The sequence below is a fragment of the Brassica napus genome, chromosome C3 (assembly GCF_020379485.1).
Source record: "Brassica napus cultivar Da-Ae chromosome C3, Da-Ae, whole genome shotgun sequence".
NCBI lineage: Eukaryota > Viridiplantae > Streptophyta > Magnoliopsida > Brassicales > Brassicaceae > Brassica > Brassica napus.
In genome coordinates this window covers 45,898,710-45,918,670 of record NC_063446.1, presented here as the reverse complement: position 1 = coordinate 45,918,670, position 19,961 = coordinate 45,898,710, and the positions used below count along the sequence as shown (strand labels likewise).

At 47.8% G+C, this 19,961-nt stretch overlaps 1 protein-coding gene across 1 annotated transcript; it reads right to left on the bottom strand.

The window, feature by feature from the left end:
• Positions 1-11,451: 11,451 nt before the first annotated feature.
• Positions 11,452-12,399, bottom strand: LOC111211078. Its single transcript, XM_022711944.2, has one exon. It carries the CDS (start codon positions 12,397-12,399, stop codon positions 11,452-11,454), a length of 948 nt encoding a protein of 315 aa, XP_022567665.2.
• Positions 12,400-19,961: the final 7,562 nt, after the last annotated feature.

Sequence of the window (19,961 nt, the reverse complement as noted above, 5' to 3'; positions counted from 1 at the left end):
TTCCTCCAAAAGAGATAATCCATGTTGGTGTAGATACTCGAAGTAGGGAAAGTCTGAGACCTTGACGGTGTTGATGACAGTTCCCATGCTTGTACTGCCGGTGGGCATTCAAAGATTGCATGAGTAGCTGTCTCTTCCGGATCTCCACATTTTGGGCAGTAGTTATCACATCGCATATTGCGACGTACCAGATTCCTTGTGACAGCTACCTGCCCAGAGATAAGTTGCCATATAAGATGACAAATCTTTTGTGGTGCATTGACTTTCCAAGCAAAGGCTTAAAGTTTGGTTATGCTGGGCTCAACAACTTCTTTTTCCTCCACATCTCTCAGAATATTTGTAGCTACCCAATATCCTGATTTGACAGTATATTGTCCATTTTTGGTGTAGCTCCAGGAAAAAGTATCGCGTCGATGAGTAGGGCTTATGGCCAGACTCTGAATCATTGATATATCCTCTTGGTCTACATACTGTTCCAGTATTCGAGTATCCCACTCCTTTGTTTCTAAATCAGTAAGATTACTGACTAACATCTTTGTATTAACTACTGGGGCTCTGGAGCACACTGGTCTTGCTGGAATCGAAGAAATCCATGGATCTTGCCAAACATTAATTTCATATCCTGAGTGCACTTTACTCCTGATGCCCAAGAGTAAAAGTTTTCTCGCCGCTATGATACTCGTCCACACATATGATGGGCTATCCACTGCACCGATTCGCAAAGGCGAACTCAATCGATAGTATCTTCCCCGAAGAACTCTCGCCACTAGTGAATCTGGGAATTGTACAAGACGCCAAAGCTGTTTCGCCAGAAGAGCAAGGTTAAATTCGTGGATCATGCGAAAACAAATACCTCCCTCCTCTCTAGGGGCACACATCTTTTCCCATTTAGCCCAGTGGATCCCACGCTTTGGTGGATTTGAACTCCACCAGAATTGTGCGATGGCACTCGCAAGGTTCTCACATATCTCCAAAGGGAGCAGGAAACTGAACATGACATATGTCGGAAGAAACATAGTTATGGTGGTCTAAATAATACTTAAATAAATGAATAGCAAGAGAAACAATAAACAAAGTAAAGAAAGCAAGGAAGTTCAAGATCTTCTTTGTTATGAAGTTCAGATCTCTCTCAACAATCCTAAGCTCTCTCTCCAATGGTAGAAGGGTTACTTCTCTCCAAACTAGGTCTAAAAGGTCTCTAGGCAAGTCTGCCTCTAAAATGATACAAAACCCTAATAATATAGCCTCACAGGCGGCCAGAGACTTAAGATGGAATTTTTGGAACTTTTGTGAAACTTGCAATATTCTAAATTATCATTAACTCGCGGGTGGCTTCGCTGTCAATCGATGGTAAGAACCTTCCGTCGATCGATTATTCTTGGTACTCGCCGGTCGATATTCTGACTCAATAATTGACTCCTTTTCTGTTTCCAGCAAAGCACTCGAAAAGTCTCCAAATTGCGCCAAATACATCATTTTCTCAAGTAAGTACATGAACCTGTAATTACTCTAAAAAGGGTCCAAATGTATATTAAAGACTCTAAAAACATATATAAACCATGGCTAAAAGTGGGTAAAATCCATGGCCTATCAACTCCCCCAGACTTACCCTTTTGCTTGTCCTCAAGTAAAATAAGAGTAGTCTCTCTGAGAGAGGTTTGAAAAAAAAACAGGGACTCACCTAATCTTTAAACTTAGAATCATCACTTCTATAATGTTGCTAACCGCATCAATGAAATCCTAACTTTAGAAGCACATCATACAATATCCTAGTATAGCAACCAAATTCATCTGGCCAACAACTTAGCAAATCCTATATGACAATACCCTCTACCAACCTCATTTCTTACATAGATAAAAGTGTAGGTTTTACCTTGGGAGTATCGATCACATGATGCAAGGATGCTCAAATAAGTATCTGAACCTGCAGGTAAATGGGAGTTCCTTTCCTCTCTTTCTACTAATTTCTCTCTCAGTCAAAGTCTGCTTTTATTGCAAGATCAATGACCAAGATTGGAAAGGCTTCCACGAATGATCTCACTCAAATTACCCTAAGGAGTGAATTACTCTCTCAAATAAGAGGTTCAGTTGTAATCCTACAGATGCCTAACAAGTTGTATGCATGATATTGTAGAGCTCAACACTTATAAATAAACCACTAGACTCTCGCTTTCTAGGTTTCTCTATTGACCAGCGTCGATCGATGATTCTATAGGAATATCGATCGATGATTCTATAGGAATATCGATCGATGCACTTGTTGAACCGTCGACCGATTATTCTATTGGAATATCGATCGACGCGTTTGGTCAAGCTTTAATATCGATCGATCGACTGCTCTAGCCTCTTCTAAAAAGAAGCATAAGGCTTCGGGATCTACCCCAAAAGTCTCTCCCTCGTCGTCGAGTGACCCAGCCACTGTCTTGGCTAATCTCAACACTAAGGTGTTCCCTTTGACCCCGGTGGTTCTACCAGAGGGGGACTCTTCTGCCTCCATTCAATTCATCCAGAGCAATCTTCTTCAGGTAACACGTTGTTCTCCTTTTCATTTCTTTTGGTATCGTGTTTTTTTCTAACGATCAGTTTGTTCTTGTGCAGGCGATGTCCCAGTTGATCCACCTTGGTGAGAGGATGGATGATCACGCTTCATTCAGGGCTAAAATGGCTGCTCTGACTTTTCAGCTGCGCGAGGAGAAGGATAATGTTCTACCCAAGGTGAAGGAGATCAAATCTTTGAAGCTCAAAGTGAGGAACCAAGATGAGGCCGGGATGCTGGCTGTGGCGGAGAATGTCTCTCTGAGGGAGCAGTTGGAGCTTCGGGAGGAGGAGGTATGCGACTTGAGGTGCGCCGCGGAGACCTTCGATGTTGAGAAGACTATGGCGGTGAGCGGCGCCATAGTGGTGACTCGCTGGGAGCTAATGAGGGAATGGCTTAACCATCAGACCAACAGCTGGGATCTTGAAGGCGCGCTGGAGCGATAGAAGATGGTGAAGACCTCTGAGGCTGAGTTCTTGGGACTTCCCGCTCCCTCCTTTGAAGGAGAGCCAATGATCCCGAGAAAGACTGAAGTCGAGAAGACTTCGGAGCCTGCTGCTGATGATCCTCCGACTGATCCTTAATCTTTGTCAGAACTCTTAACCCCTTGTGGGGGTTTCTTTTGTGTTGTACTCGCCCTCTATGAGGGTTTAAAACTTATCTACCGGCCTTCGTGCCTTATTTTTATTTTGTAAAACATTGGCCCTGCTGTGGCCCCTTTTCTCTTAAAAAGAAATGCCTTCAGATTTTTAACTATGTTCTAGTTTCCGTGTAGCGGGCCTCTTAGCTCTGTGTTTAAGCTTGTCTTCAAAGCAGGGTCTGCGTCGACGATTCTCTTCTTGAGAGGTAGCAGGGCGCATCTTTCAGAGTCACAGATCAGGAGTTGGGACTCTGAGGGTCGAACCCAGGTTTTCGCCTTAGAAGATGTTGTGAGAACCCGAAGGCCATTTTTTGGATGTTGGGGTTGCCCCGAACCTAGAGATTATGCAGGGACCAGAAGGTAGCCTACAAACCCGGAGGTTATAGCTAGGACCTGAGATATGGGCTCTGAACCCGGAAGTTTCGAGCTTTCTAGAATATGGACTCTTGGAGTCTAGAGATTGTTTTCGTAACCCGGAGGTCGTCTGGGAACCAGGAGGTTTTCCTTTAGATTGAGAGGTCATATTCAGGACCCAGAGGTCGTAGGGGAACCCGGAGGTTCTCCTTTAGATCCTGAGATCGTGTCTGGGACCCGGAGGTTCTCCTAGACCATGAGGTCTTATTTGGGACCCCGAGGTCGTGGGGGAGTCCGGAGGTTCTCCTCTAGATCCTGGGATCATGAATGAAGCCTGAAGGCGGTATGGGAACCCGAATATTCTTTGATTGGTCCGTAGACCGTAGTTGGAACCCGGAGGTTCTTGAGATCGTGATTGGACCCTGAGGTCGTGCGAGAACCTAGGGTTTTCCCTTAGATCCTGAGATCGTATCGGGACCCTGGTGTTTGTATTTGGACCCTGAGGTCACATGGGAACCCGAAGGTTCTTAGAGATGTAATGACCCCGATGCGGCTTAGGCTGCACAGGGGTTCTATCCTCTTTCTATGATCATATTTAGGGCTCTGAGGCCGTATAGGAACCCAGAGGTTCTTCCTTAGATCCTGAGATCTTTGATTAGAACTCGGAGGTTCTTGCTCAGATTTTATACATAGGACCCGAAATCGTGTGGGGAACCGTGGGTTTCCTCTTTAGATCGGGGGCTTGCATATGAACCCGAAGTTCCTTGGGAAACTGGAATATTTATTTTCGCAGGGACCGTACTCCGCCTTCCCAGGCAAGACTACTACCGATACCTGTTTAGATTTCGCATTCTGCCGCTCGGGAGCTGGCCACTATCGAGTTCCTATGTTGTATTCTACTTCTGCAGGAAGTCATTGACAGGCTTAGAGGGTGCTGGTGTGGCTGTTATGACCCAAGTGCCAGGCTTCGCTGCTTTCCACGTCAGGAGAAGTAGGGTTTTAATTGCTCCATGTATTTCACAGTACTTTTGCAATAATTATACCATGTGTTCCCTGTATTGTGTAGCACGTAACGTTTTAATACATGTACTTCTCACAATGGTACTCTAGGACCCCGATGCGCCTTAGGCTGCACATGGGTTTTAGGTAGTTTTGACAGCATACTCAGGCTTGCGCATACCCATTCCTGCTATATGTCTCATACCCATTTTGATTTTCTGTGGGCATGCCAGTTTTTGACAAGGGTTGGCGAGGATCGGAGGTCTCTGGCGACTTGATCCAGTTCGTATGCCTATCAACTCCCCCAGACTTACCCTTTTGCTTGTCCTCAAGAAAAATAAGAGTAGTCTCTCTGAGAGAGGTTTGAAAAAAAAAACAGGGACTCACCTAATCTTTAAACTTAGAATCATCACTTCTATAATGTTGCTAACCGCATCAATGAAATCCTAACTTTAGAAGCACATCATACAATATCCTAGTATAGCAACCAAATTCATCTGGCCAACAACTTAGCAAATCCTATCTGATAATACCCTCTACCAACCTCATTTCTTACATAGATAAAAGTGTAGGTTTTACCTTGGGAGTATCGATCACATGATGCAAGGATGCTCAAATAAGTATCTGAACCTGCAGGTAAATGGAAGTTCCTTTCCTCTCTTTCTACTAATTTCTCTCTCAGTCAAAGTCTGCTTTTATTGCAGGATCAATGACCAAGATTGGAAAGGCTTCCACGAATGATCTCACTCAAATTACCCTAAGGAGTGAATTACTCTCTCAAATAAGAGCTTCAGTTGTAATCCTACAGATGCCTAACAAGTTGTATGCATGATATTGTAGAGCTCAACACTTATAAACAAACCACTAGACTCTCGCTTTCTAGGTTTCTCTATTGACCAGCGTCGATCGATGATTCAATAGGAATATCGATCGATGCACTTGTTGAACCGTCCACGGATTATTCTATTGGAATATCGATCAATGCGTTTGGTCAAGCTTTAATATCGATCGATCGACTGCTCTAGCCTCTTCTAAAAAGAAGCATAAGGCTTCGGGATCTACCCTGAAAGTCTCTCCCTCGTCGTCGAGTGACCCAGCCACTGTCTTGGCTAATCTCAACACTAAGGTGTTCCCTTTGGCCCCGGTGGTTCTACCAGAGGGGGACTCTTCTGCCTCCATTCAATTCATCCAGAGCAATCTTCTTCAGGTAACACGTTGTTCTCCTTTTCATTTCTTTTGGTATTGTGTTTTTTTCTAACGATCAGTTTGTTCTTGTGCAGGCGATGTCCCAGTTGTTCCACCTTGGTGAGAGGATGGATGATCACGCTTCATTCAGGGCTGAAATGGCTGCTCTGACTTCTCAGCTGCGCGAGGAGAAGGATAATGTTCTACCCAAGGTGAAGGAGATCAAAGCTTTGAAGCTCAAAGTGAGGAACCAAGATGAGGCCGGGATGCTGGCTGCGGCGGAGAATGTCTCTCTGAGGGAGCAGTTGGAGCGTCGGGAGGAGGAGGTATGCGACTTGAGGTGCGCCGCGGAGACCTTCGATGTTGAGAAGACTATGGCGGTGAGCGGCGCCATAGTGGTGACTCGCTGGGAGCTAATGAGGGAACGGCTTAACCATCAGACCAACAGCTGGGATCTTGAAGGCGCGCTGGAGCGATAGAAGATGGTGAAGACCTCTGAGGCTGAGTTCTAGGGACTTCCCGCTCCCTCCTTTGAAGGAGAGCCAATGATCCCGAGAAAGACTGAAGTCGAGAAGACTTCGGAGCCTGCTGCTGATGATCCTCCGACTGATCCTTAATCTTTGTCAGAACTCTTAACCCCTTGTGGGGGTTTCTTTTGTGTTGTACTCGCCCTCTATGAGGGTTTAAAACTTATCTACCGGCCTTCGTGCCTTATTTTTATTTTGTAAAACATTGGCCCTGCTGTGGCCCCTTTTCTCTTAAAAAGAAATGCCTTCGGATTTTTAACTATGTTCTAGTTTCCGTGTAGCGGGCCTCTTAGCTGTGTGTTTAAGCTTGTCTTCAAAGCAGGGTCTTCATCGACGATTCTCTTCTTGAGAGGTAGCAGGGCGCATCTTTCAGAGTCACAGATCAGGAGTTGGGACTCTGAGGGTCGAACCCAGGTTTTCGCCTTAGAAGATGTTGTGAGAACCCGAAGGCCATTTTTTGGATGTTGGGGTTGCCCCGAACCTAGAGATTATGCAGGGACCAGAAGGTAGCCTACGAATCCGGAGGTTATAGCTAGGACCTGAGAGATGGGCTATGAAACCCAGAGGTTTCGAGCTTTCTAGAATATGGACTCTTGGAGTCTAGAGATTGTTTTCGTAACCCGGGGGTCGCGTAAGGACCCGGAGGTCGTCTGGGAACCAGGAGGTTTTCCTTTAGATTGAGAGGTCATATTCAGGACCCAGAGGTCGTAGGGGAACCCGGAGGTTCTCCTTTAGATCCTGAGATCGTGTCTGGGACCCGGAGGTTCTCCTAGGCCATGAGGTCTTATTTGGGACCCCGAGGTCGTGGGGGAGCCCGGAGGTTCTCCTCTAGATCATGGGATCATGAATGAAGCCTGAAGGCGGTATGGGAACCCGAATATTCTTTGATTGATCCGTAGACCGTAGTTGGAACCCGGAGGTTCTTGAGATCGTGATTGGACCCTGAGGTCGTGCGAGAACCTAGGGTTTTCCCTTAGATCCTGAGATCGTATCGGGACCCTGGTGTTTGTATTTGGACCCTGAGGTCACATGGGAACCCGAAGGTTCTTGGAGATGTAATGACCCCGATGCGGCTTAGGCTGCACATGGGTTCTATCCTCTTTCTATGATCATATTTAGGGCTCTGAGGCCGTATAGGAACCCGGAGGTTCTTCCTTAGATCCTGAGATCTTTGATTAGAACTCGGAGGTTCTTGCTCATGTTTTATACATAGGACCCGAAATCGTGTGGGGAACCGTGGGTTTGCTCTTTAGATCGGGGGCTTGCATATGAACCCGAAGTTCCTTGGGAAACTTGAATATTTATTTTCGCAGGGACCGTACTCCGCCTTCCCAGGCAAGACTACTACCGATACCTGTTTAGATTTCGCATTCTGCCGCTCGGGAGCTGGCCACTATCGAGTTCCTATGTTATATTCTACTTCTGCAGGAAGTCACTGACAGGCTTAGAGGGTGCTGGTGTGGCTGTTATGACCCAAGTGCCAGGCTTCGCTGCTTTCCACGTCTGGAGAAGTAGGGTTTTAATTGCTCCATGTATTTCACAGTACTTTTGCAATAATTATACCATGTGTTCCCTGTATTGTGTAGCACGTAACGTTTTAATACATGTACTTCTCACTATGGTACCCTAGGACCCCGATGCGCCTTAGGCTGCACATGGGTTTTAGGTAGTTTTGACAGCATACTCAGGCTTGCGCATACCCATTCCTGCTTTATGTCTCATACCCATTTTGATTTTCTGTGGGCATGCCAGTTTTTGACAAGGGTTGGCCAGGATCGGAGGTCTCTGGCGACTTGATCCAGTTCGTATGCCTTCATAGTCGGAACAATTTTTTATTATAAGTTTTGTCCGGAGACGTTTAGCATACATAGGAGTAGGAAATCATAATGCTTAAATAGTGTATAGTAAGATAGTAGAAATCATGGTCCGGGTACCGTATTAAAAATGATAGGCTTTGAGGTGCATGGCGTTCCAGCAGTTGGGTTGTATTTTACTTTTGCTATCTTGCAGCTTGTAGGCGCCTGCTCTCCGCACCTCGATTATCTTATAGGGTCCTTCCTAGCCGGGGGGTGAGTTTCCCTATCGTTTTTTTTGCTCGTCGTAGAACCCAATCCCCTTGCTGGAAGGTCTTGGTTCTGAATTTCTTGTTGTACGTCCTGGCGACATCTTGCTGGTAGGACCAGTTTCTTAGTCGAGCGGCCTCTCATTTTTCGTCGAGTAGGTTGAGGCTCAACGTCATCAGCTAGTCGTTCTCCTCTTGAGAGGTAGACCTTGAGACCGTTGTTCTCACATGCATCAACGTGGGTATTATGGCCTCAGAGCCATAGACCAGCGAGTAGGGAGTTTCCTGCGTCGCTGTTTTGGGAGTGGTCCGGTAGGCTCAGAGGACTCCATGTAGTTCTTCCGCCCACTTCCCATGAGAACCCTCCAGTCGGTTTTTAAGCATGTTGACCACGGTTTTGTTCGTGGATTCGGCTTGTCTGTTAGAATGGGGGTGTCGGGGTGTGGCGAAAGTGAGCTTTATGCCCCAGTCCTTGCAGAACTCCTTGAATTTGTGGCTCGTGAATTGGGGTCCATTGTTGGTGACGATCTCGTGGGGAACCCGAAGCGAGTGATTACGTTGGTCCACAGGAATGTGCGGATCTGGAGGTCTGTTATTCGTCTGAGCGCTTCTTCTTCGACCCATTTGGAGAAGTAGTCAGTGACTACCAGAAGGAAGACCTTCTGCCCTGGCCCCATAGGGAATTTCCCCACTATGTCCATGCCCCATTTTCCGAAGGGCCACAGTGAGCTTATGGACTTGAGGTTCTCTGGAGGAAGTTTAGAAACTGGAGCGTGCCTCTGACACTGGTCGCAATGTTTGGCTCCCCGGTTGGCGTCTTCGACCATCGTGGGCCAGTAGTAGCCCTCCCTTCTGGCCCTGAGCACCAGGCTTCTGCCGCTAGAGTGGGATCCACAATCTCTTTCATGTAGTTCTACAAGGATTCTAGCGGCTTCTCGAGGTGTGACGCATCTCAAGTATGGGACTGAGAAGGATCTCTGGTATAGCTTCTCCTGGGAGATACAACACCTTGCGGCTTGGTTCTTGAATTTTCTGGCCTCGTTGCCATCTTCTGGGAGAATGTCATTCTCAAGGTACCAGACTAGGGGGTCATCCAGGTTTCACCATCTTTGATAGCGGAGACCTCTTCGGACCGGGGTTCCTCCAGGGTGGCTGGCCATTGAAGTACAAGCAAGGGTATGCTCATTTGGCTGTCTCTTTCGAGGGTGGACTCTAGATTAGCCAGGGAATCGGTTTGCGAGTTCTGCTCCCTGGAGATTTGAGTGAGCTTGCTACTCTTGAACTTCTTGATGACTCGCTGGGCGACCGCCAGATACTGGATCATGCTGTCGTCCTTTGGTTGGTACTCTCCCTGCACTTGGTTGATTATCAGCTGGGAGTCACCGAATACCTGAATGTTTTCTGCCCCCATTTGACGGGCGAGTGTTAGCCCTGCGATTAAGGCCTCGTACTCGCTCTCGTTGTTGGTTGCTTTGAAGTTTCACCTCACAGCCCTTGAGGCCAAGTTTGCTGTCGGCGAGGTAAGCACTATTCCTACCCCGGCTCCCCTGATGTTCCTGGATCCGTCGACATGCAGGAGAATGCTTTGTTTCGCTTTGGAGGCGCACTTATTGCTCCAAAGTTGGGAGCAAGGTAGGGGAGAATTCGGCCACAAAGTCTGCCAGGACCTGTGACTTTATAGCTGTGGCTGATCGACATATCACATCATATTCCCCTAGTTCCACAGCCCATTTCGCTAGGCGTCCGGAGACTTCAGGCTTGTGGAGGACCAGTTTTATGGGGAAAGATGTGACGACCACGATTGGGTGAGCCTAATAGAAGGGCTGCAACTTGCGGACGACCACTATCAGGGCTAAGGCCAGCTTCTCTAGATGGTTGTAGCAGGTTTCTGCATCCAGGAGAGCCTTACTTATGTAGTAGATTGGTAGCTGCTTGCTTCCTTCCTCGCGTACTAGGATGGCACTTACGGCGTGCTCCGAGACTGCTAGATATAACAGCAGGACCTCACCGAGTAGTGGCTTGGATAGGAGAGGAGGAGTGGTGAGATACACCTTTAGGATGGAGAGCGGATTCGCACTCTTCCATCCTCTGAAAATCCTTTGGGTTTTTTAGGGTTCCAAAGAAGGCATGAGATTTGTCGGAGAGTCTGGAGATGAATCTGCTCAAAGCCGCCATTCTTCCCGTTAGCTTTTGGACCTCCTTGACGTTCTTCGGGGAAGGGATCGAATGGATGGCCCTGATAGTGGCCGCCCGCTTCCTCCGGGTTAGCTTCGATGCCCAGTGGGTTACAATGTACCCGAGGAATTTTCCGGAACTCCAAATGAGCATTTAGCTGGGTTGAGCTTCATGTTGTACTTCCGAAGAGTGGAGAAGGCTTGTTGCAGGTGAGATATGTGGTCTTCAGCCTCTAGGGACTAGACCAGCATGTTGTCGATGTAGACCTCCATGGTGCGCGCCCTATCTGGTCCACAAACATCATGTTCACCAGTCGTTGGTGGGTTGATCCCGCGTACTTTAGGCCAAAGGGCATAACTTTGTAGCAATAGATCCCTCTAGACGTCATGAAGGATGTCTTCTCCTGGTCTTCCGGATGCATGAGTATTTGATTGTAGCCAGAGAACACATCCATGAAACTCATCAGCTGATGCCCCACGGTGGCGTTGACCAGCTTGTCGATGTGAAGCAGAGGGAAGGGGTTCTTTGGGCAGGATTTGTTGAGGTCCGTGAAGTCTATGCAGACTCTCCACTTTCCGTTCTTCTTTTTGACTATGACCACGTTGGCTAGCCATTTCGGGTATTACACCTCGCGAATGAACCCCACGCCGAGCAGGCTTTTGACTTCATCGTTGATGATTGTGTCCCTTTCGGAAGCAAACTTCCTTTTTTGTCTGACGGGTTGATGTAGGGCATCCACCTGCAGCTTGTCCATGATGATCTCCGGATCGATCCTAGGAATATCTGCGTGGGACCAAGTGAAGCAGTCAGAGTTAGACCAGAGGAAGTATATTAACCTCCTCCTTAGTCCTTCGGTCAGCTTGGAGCCAACCTTGAGATGTCAGGTCTGGTCCCCTTCGATTAATGGCACGTAGTCCATTTCTTTGACCTCCGGTTACTCGGTGTGATGAGCCGTAGGTTTCCTCTGTAATTGCTATAAGACCTTGGTCTTTCCCTTCAAGGTAGTCTGGTAGCAGGAGCAGGAATGCTCTTGATCCCCTCTGATTGCACTTATGCCCCAGGGTGTAGGGGATCTCCCCATCTGGTGAAGAGTCGAAGGGACGGCTACCATGCCGTTAATCCAGGGTCGCCCCAGGATCATGTTGTAGGATGAATCGTAGTCAACGACAAGGAACTTGGTTGACATGTTGATCCCTTCAGCGTATACCGGGAGGGTCACCTCTCTGGCGGTCTGCTTGACTTCTTCGCTGAACCCTATGAATGGGGTTATCCTTCGAGTTAGAGTGCTTTCCTCCAGCCCTAGATCCTTGTATGCGTCCTGGAAGATGATATTACCGGAGCTTCCATTATCTACTAGTATCCTTTTCACCAGATAGTTCGCTACAATGAGCGATATGACCAGGGCGTCATTATGTGAGGTGAGAACCTTTTCCTGCTTCTTGGCCGTGAAACTTATTTCATCCGTACCCAGGAGCAGGCATTTCGGCTTAGCTGCCTCTAGGCCGTGTTTGGCATTCCAAGGGCTTTTCTTCGCTGCTGCGTGGCTTATACTACTGATTTCCGAGCCGCCCGATATGACATGGATCACTCGGTCCTGTCGAGGTGGCGAGACGGGAGCAGCTTCAGTTGGCTTTCCCGTTGTCTCCTTGCTTAGATGGTGCCTGGCCTTCTCGGAAAGCAACTCCCTGAGGTGTCCTTTCTTAAGGAATACATTGACCTCGATCTTCAGTGCGACGCAGTCCTCCGTTTTGTGACAGTGGTCTTGGTGGAAATCGCACCAAAGACCATGGTTCCGGAAAGAGTCGGGCTTTTTCATCTTTTGAGGCCAGTTGACCTGTTGGCCCATCCGCCTCAGAACCTTGATCAGCTCCCGCCTTGAGACATAGAGGTGAGAGATGTTTGGCCATGTGGACACTGCCATCCCTTCTGCCTTCTCGATCGGCCGGTTCTGGTATCTGCCCCGGTTTCGGTTTCCGGAATCCTTGGTTGATCTTAGAGAGGGTTTTTCGCCTCACTCGGTTTGGTCTGGTCTGACCCCATTCTTTACCTGCGCCTTAGCGCGACTGGCGACATCTTCCTCCCATTTCACCCGAGCCCAGACTCGGGACATGACGTCTTACATTGTCTTGCACTGATATTTGGCCAGCTCCTTATAGAGGTCCCCGTCGGGGAGCTGACCTCTCTTGAAGGCAGAGATGGCAGTGGGGATGTTGCATTCGGGAATGGACACCTTCTCTTGATTGAAGCGGGCTTCCGCCCGGTGATGGAGGATTTCGTAGAGGCCATCAGATGTTTTCTCCAGGTCCCTGCTGCTGGCAAATTGTTCTACGAACTTGTCGCTGAGAATAGCGAAGGAGGCTATGGACCTGGTGGGTAGGTTTATGTACCATTGTAGAGTGGGTCCGGTCAGGGTTGAACCGAACCCTTTGCACATGGTAGCTTCATGTGACTCCTTTGGGAGTGCTACAGCGAGCATCCTTTGTCTGTACTGGGCGACATGATCGTCCGGATCGCTGGTGCCGTCATACGCTTTTATGCTAGGGAAGGAGAAGCTCCTGGGCATCTCGATGAAGGTGGTCTCATCCGCGTAAGGAGTGTCATCATAAGAGTCGGGTTTGCTCTTTCGGATGGGGGGAGCTACTCCTGGGAGCCTCTCTACCATGGACTGCATGGCATCAAGCCTCTTGGAGAACATCTGCTCCAGGTAAGCAACCAGGGGAGACTCCATTTTTGCTGCTCCCTCGGGGGCTTCCTTATCGGGTTCATGCTCAGATTTGCAATTTTCTACGTCGTAGGTATGAGCATCCTTAGCCTTTTCGCGCGTTTCTGCGTCTCCTTGCGACGCCGTAGGTGGGAGATTCACACCCGTTCCAGAGTTGGGTGTCTCCAGAGTCGGCATGGGACGGATCTGAGCCCGGAATCAACGCTTCTTGTTACTTGCCATGTTGAGGGCCTGGTTCTCATCTCGGAGGTTTAGATTCTCCGATTCGAGCCGGCTGAGCTTCTCGCGCTCTGCTCCAGTTGCTTTGAGTGTTCGTCGAGCTTCTCCTTCAAGATGTGGACTTCTGAGGAGAGCTCGGGATTCTCCGTAACTTCTACTCGAGCTCTATTTAGCTCGGTCACTTGGCTTTGGATGCCGTCGAGTTTCCTTTGGAGCTCGGCTTCTCTCGGAGTAGCTTCGGGTAGCTCGTCCTGCTCATCCACCGCCATTATCACGTAGTTTAGATTACTCCCCTCCTTCTAGCGCCAAACTGTTAGGGGATTTTTGTGTAGGATTTTTGTGAGTACTACGGAACGATGGACAAGGCTGGTGTTCGTATAGATTTCGTATATAGTTTGAGAGGAATAGACTTGAAGACATGTATTATTGAGTCAAGAAGCTGGAACAACAATGATTGGTGTATAAACCCTAGTTCTAGCCGCCTAGCTCTAATCTCTAAGTCTTGAAGTGTCGATCCCTTGCTTTAGGGTTTAGGCTCCCCTTATATAGTTGTTTTAGGTTGGCCTTAGTCGGTTTGGAGTTGGTTAAACTCTTCCATATTCGAAAATATGGAAGGTTCTCCTTATCGAAAGTTTTCCTTTTACTAGAGGAAGGGGGTGGTCCCTGGGACCGGACCCGGAGTACTTCCTAGCTAGGACACGGGGCATCTCCTAGTGGGGACCTAGAGGCCTGTGTCCTGCCTGGGGTCTGGAGGAATTCAATACCTGAGTATTTTTTCCCAACACCAGGGTCGGTCCCTGGGTATCTATGCACGAAACTATGGGAGGTATTTGGATTTATAGCTGCATCCTTCAGTGGGGATTTCCTACGTACCCTTTAGTGGGGGATCAAGCCGTTCGTAGTTCATGTATTTGGTGGCGCATAGCCTAGATGGGCACGTCGCCTTGTGGGCACAATGCCTAATTGGCATGTAGCCTTGGGAGCGCGTAGCTCTATAGTTGATAGGAGTCATTTGTTCTAGAGGGCACATGGCCGGAACAGATGGTAAACCTGCCGAAATGCTGCAGTGAGCATGAAGCGTCGATGTGCTTCAGTGAGCATGGAGGGACCCTGCTGATGAGCTTGAGATCATGGTCTGAGCCAAGGAGGAGAGGTGCAGGATTGCTGCAGTGAGCATATATCTTCATCTAGTTGATAGTAATCGCAGGGATTCGTCGGTTGTAAGCCTATTGATGAAGATGGTCTTCTATGTGCGAAACCTTGCCTTGGCGGGTGTAGAATTGGCGAGCTCTTGAGTTGGATGTCTTCTACCATAGATGGACGTGTCGCCTCCCTCTCTTTAGGTTTGGAAACCTATATTTGTGGTGGAGGTCGTGCCTCTCTTTTAGGATTTAGAAATATTCATTATATCCTTAGATAATAGAATATTTCCAATTTTCTTAAGGACGACCGCATATATTAGAATACTTCCTCCTTTTCTCAGATTTAGCAGGATCCCTTCGTGTATAAGCAGGTTTCCTTGTATTAAGGAAGATTTCAATTTATCTTAAGGCATAAGAAACCATTCGGCCTGGAAGCCGGAAGTCAGAACCCGGAGGCGGGACCCTGACCTGGGGACAGGACCCTGGAAGCCGAAGGCAGGAACCCGAAGCCGGGGCCGGGACCCGGAAGCTGGAGTAATTTTTTCATGGATTATTTTTCCCCAACAGTTTGCCCCTTATTTTCTGGTTTCATGTTTGAAGGCAGGAAATAACATGGTTTTCTTCATAGGACTTCGTGAGTTGCACCGTAGTATCAAGTTCCTTGTTGAGTTTGGAGTAGGACGTCGGCTCGTAGCCTGGGCCATCAAACTTCCTTGTCGGTAGTTCTCAGATGTACTTGCGCTAGGTCTGAAAGGATTAGCGGCCTGATTGGAGATGTATGACCTGGAGAATGGACAAAAATCCTTGATCCCATGCAGACACGTGGTAGACATGCTTCAATGGGCATGTGTTTGGTCTGTAGTTGTACCCTTGATTCCGATGACCTGGAAGTGGTTAATTAGGAAGAACCACCATGTAGGACCTAGTAAATTCTCTAAGGGCGGACATAACTATCGCGCAGGACCAAGTTGAGCCTGTAAGACTTTCTTCTTCTCCTTTATAAGGATGAGACATTGCGTCCATGGTGGGGATTGGTCGGAGTTAGCCGAAAGTTTGTTGGAGAAGCCGAGAACGTCTTCCTAAAGGGTGATGCTTCTGCTCATACCCAAGATGCTTGTGTTGCTTCTGTAGCAATACTCGGCCTTAGTTCATGCATGACTTCAGTTTGCATTTCTTGAGGCTCTATGGTTCCACAAATCGTGTGGATGAGTGTATGGGTCAGGACCCAAGAATTCTAAGAGGGAGAATCTTGGCGAGGCTAAGGATTAGAGGGATGAGGAGGTTTAATAAGACCCGGAGGACAAAACTGAGGATCCTCATGCTTGATTCTACCGGCCTTGCATGCGCCTCTTGAGCTTGTAAAAGCTGTAATGGACTTTCATTCAGGTCTTCGTGCCGGTCTCCTTATTGCGTTTAGCATACTTGATACCCCTTGAGGTTTTGATGTTGTAGCTGTAGCTTCTTGCCTCGTCTCGGGATTGTACCTTAACTTTTGGCAGGGGGGACGTCCAGCATGTTCGTCTTTGTGCATGTAGATATCCTAGTTGATTTTTGGTACCAGAGTAGATCTCTTGGACATGTTGTTTGCGGCGAGCAGTAGTTTCCATGCCGAATAAAGAAGGTGGAGACATTAGTTGAACTTTGCCATCAATTCTTGGCCACTTTCAACTATGCAACATTGCAATCCGCCCCTGGAGATAGGCCACGATCAATGCTGGGATGACCTTGCGTCGTGCTTTCATGGAACCCAGAGGATCCTAGGCATGCTCTCCCAAAATATGAAGGTTTAGAGATACATCCTTCTGAAACCCATAGGTTCGGAGATGTGATTCTTCTTAAATCGGAGGTTATATAGACTTTCGTCCAGGAACACTTCGTTCATAAGGATTTTCGTCCCGGAAGCTGATGGTTGTGTGGACCTTCAAGGGGACCTTCTCGTATATCTTTTCGACTCGAAGTCGCCTCCGTCGGGTAGACTCTCCTTGATTGCTAGGTAGGCTTTTTGGAGCAGTGTCTTCCTTTATCAAAACCTGGGAGCGTCTTCAAATGAGTCGTCCAGCTACCCTTGGGAAGACTTAAAGACGGAACGAGATCTGTTAGGTTCGTGAACTTGGAGTATAGGGATGCAACACATTCCACCTTCCGTAGATAGGTTACTCGTGAATTTTCCCCAAGAGATAGCATGTCTCTCTTATGGACCTGAAGATTCAATAGCTGGATCTTGGGATCGAACGGAACCGTGGTATTGCTTCAGAACTCTGAGATGTTGTTGGGACCCAGAGGTGTCGTTGGAATCCGAAGGTTGTTTATGGAGCCCGGAGGCTGCCCTAGACCCGGAGGTCACATTTAGAACCTGTAAGAAAAACTTTGAACCCGTAGGTTGATAATTGAATTAGAGAAATAGATTGGGAATACGGAGGTTGAGTAAGGACTGGTAGGTTGATTAAGGACCCGATGGTCGTTTGGGAGCCCAAAGGTTCCTTCAGACCCTGAGGTCGTACTTAGGACTCGGAGATCGTTTTGAACCCGGAGGTTGCTCTGGACCCGGACGTCGATTTGAACCCGGAGGTTTCTTTTGGACCCAAAGGTCTTTTTTGTTGGGAAAAAATACTCAGGTATTGATTTTCTCCAGACCCCAGGCAGGACACCGGCCTCTGGGTCCCCGCTAGGAGGCACCCCGGGTCTCCGCTACGAAGTACTCCGGATCCGGTCCTAAGGACCGCATGTAACACCCCCGAACCGTCCTAGGCATAGGTCAACCCACCGGCCAACAATCAAACAAGAACATGACCGACGGACGACCCACACCAAGGGTTGGAGATGAAAGGCCAACCGGCCAGCCAACAATCAAACAAGAACATGACTGACCGTCCAACCCAACACCATGGTCCGAAAGCGCTACTTGACGGGTTAGGGACGATCCGGCCAGAGTCATAAAATTTACTCTACGACCTAGACCAGTTCGTCCACTAACACGTCCCGCTAACTCAAGGCTTAAGGATTTGCAACCTACACCCGGAGTTAACGGTTCCGTTCGATCAAGGCCTAAGACTTCTCAGCCCGTACCAAGACCTAACGTTGTGTTGGTTCGGACTAAACCAACATCATATTGGACCCGTTGATTTTTAAATTCAATTCTATGTCTTTTAAGAACATTTAAATATTTTAGGGATCCCAAATCCAAATAAAAAGCAACGGAAACATAAAATGTTTTAAGAATCAAACCGTAGCCAAATGCACCGAAAATCTACTCCGGTGGCCTATGCGTCCAATCCTCTACAACCTGGTTTCCTGCAAAAAGGACAACGAGAGTTGGGTGAGTAACGTAAGGTCACTCAGTGAGCTGGCTACCTCTACCCAAAACCTAGTAGCTAGCCCCGACAACCCCAAAATAACAATCAATCTAGCCCTAGCATGCAATATAAGCTAAGGCTAAGCAAACCGTTACTAAGTTAGACTTGGCCTACTGCCATAATCCAACTTCCAAGTAACGGGAACCTGCATTAAAACAAGTCAACAACCAATCCCTGGTTAACCATATATACGATTGAGTTCAGTACTCATGTAGTGTTAGACACTTAGACTATACAAGTATCATGAGCCGGTCGACCAACAATCAAACAAGAACATGATCGGCCAACCAATGATACCGCATAGCTTTAATATCCACCACCCTTCACAAGCAATCCCTCAAACACATACAGGCCAACGTCAGGCCTACACTAACCAAATACACACCAAGCCTAGTCCGATACCTAAACCAGACTTAGGACTTAATGTCAGAACCTGCAAACAAATCAATCAACAACCAAACACAATCATAATGATAAGATACTATGAGTAACTATGACTCGATCTATCTCGTAACACCGTATATCGGTGCTACATTAACTCGAGGGTTCCACAACCCCCAACACAAATAAGACTACTCGTCACGACACAACACTCTAACTCGGGCCCTGGTGACAACGTGTTCATCCTCTCTATCGGCAATATCCTATCCCCCTACCACAGAGGCCAGAAGAAGGAACTTTCAACCGACCGCGGCCCACAGTCCTTCGGGTCACCGCGCGAAAGCCCACAGTCCTTCGGGTCACTGCCACGTTACACCGTCGTGTAATCACTCAGCCATAGGCCATGATCCCGTCTATCTGAGTCTTCCCGATCCAGCGAATAAGGGGTTTCCTTGAACCCGCTGGGTACGAGGGTGAGGAAACACTAATCACCCCTCAACATGCCTAGCATGGGCGGGTTTCGTACCTGCTGTCGGCAACACACACTCGACACAATTATCCCTAGGAAAGACCTAAGGGACAAGACTCCAACCCAAAACTAAACAATATATAGGAGTCTACGACAAAATCAACCAATACTCGTAGTCCAGCCTATATGGCATAAGACCCGTAGTATCAACATCACAACTAGGAGATCGGCCTATATGGCCAAAGATCCCCTAGACAACAACATTACCACAATCCCTGCACAAACAATAATCACTACCAAGCAATTATCACTAAGGCATGTCTAATCCATAACTAATCAACCAAGTAGTAAATAATCAAGACATGCATCTCATCTCAATCTTAGTTCAACTATAATAGATCATCCTAGTCCTGGTCAGGTTATTATCTCAGTCTTAATTCCATTTCATCTCAGCATAGCCCGTGTTAAACTGAGTCCGGTTTAATAAATAACCCTAAGGACTACCATGCAACAGTGTGAGCATTCTACTCTATATGAATACTCGATCTTCCCTAAGTTCCAAGTGGAACTCAAACAAACCAACTCACAGTGTTCTAGCAGCTTGTTGGTCGGAGAGAGAGCTTAGCCAAAACCCAATGCTGACATCTTGGACGGGCTGGAATGGACTGATCAGAACTTGGACAGAACCTCCCTTAGCTTCTGGTCGATATTCGGACTTCCGGGTAGCGTATCGGCTTCAAAGCTTTGACTGATCTGAACTAATCTGAGCAGCACCTCTACTTGATCACCAAAGGAAAGGCTTGGACAAAATGGTTTGGACAGAGCTTCTGCTTAGAGATTGCAGAAATTCTTCGATCGGGCAGAACTTCTCTTCTCGGTGATATCTCGGTCTTCCGAAAGAACTTTTCTTCTAAAACTTCTTTTTCTTTCTCTTTCTCTCACTAGCCACGTTTTTAAGTGTCTTTGGTGTGTGATGGATAAATGAAAATGAGCAGGGGGTGATGGGTTTATATAGAAATCGCCAGCGAGTCAGACGGTGCCACCCAAGCGGCTGTGTGTCGTCCCGCATGCTTCCGGTCACATGCGTTGCGACACACGGGCGTCCACATGTCCTGATGCATGCTTCCTTTACATGCCAGAAGACAGCACCACGTCCAGATGGCTTGCTGCATGGCTGGAGTTCATGCGTCGCGACAC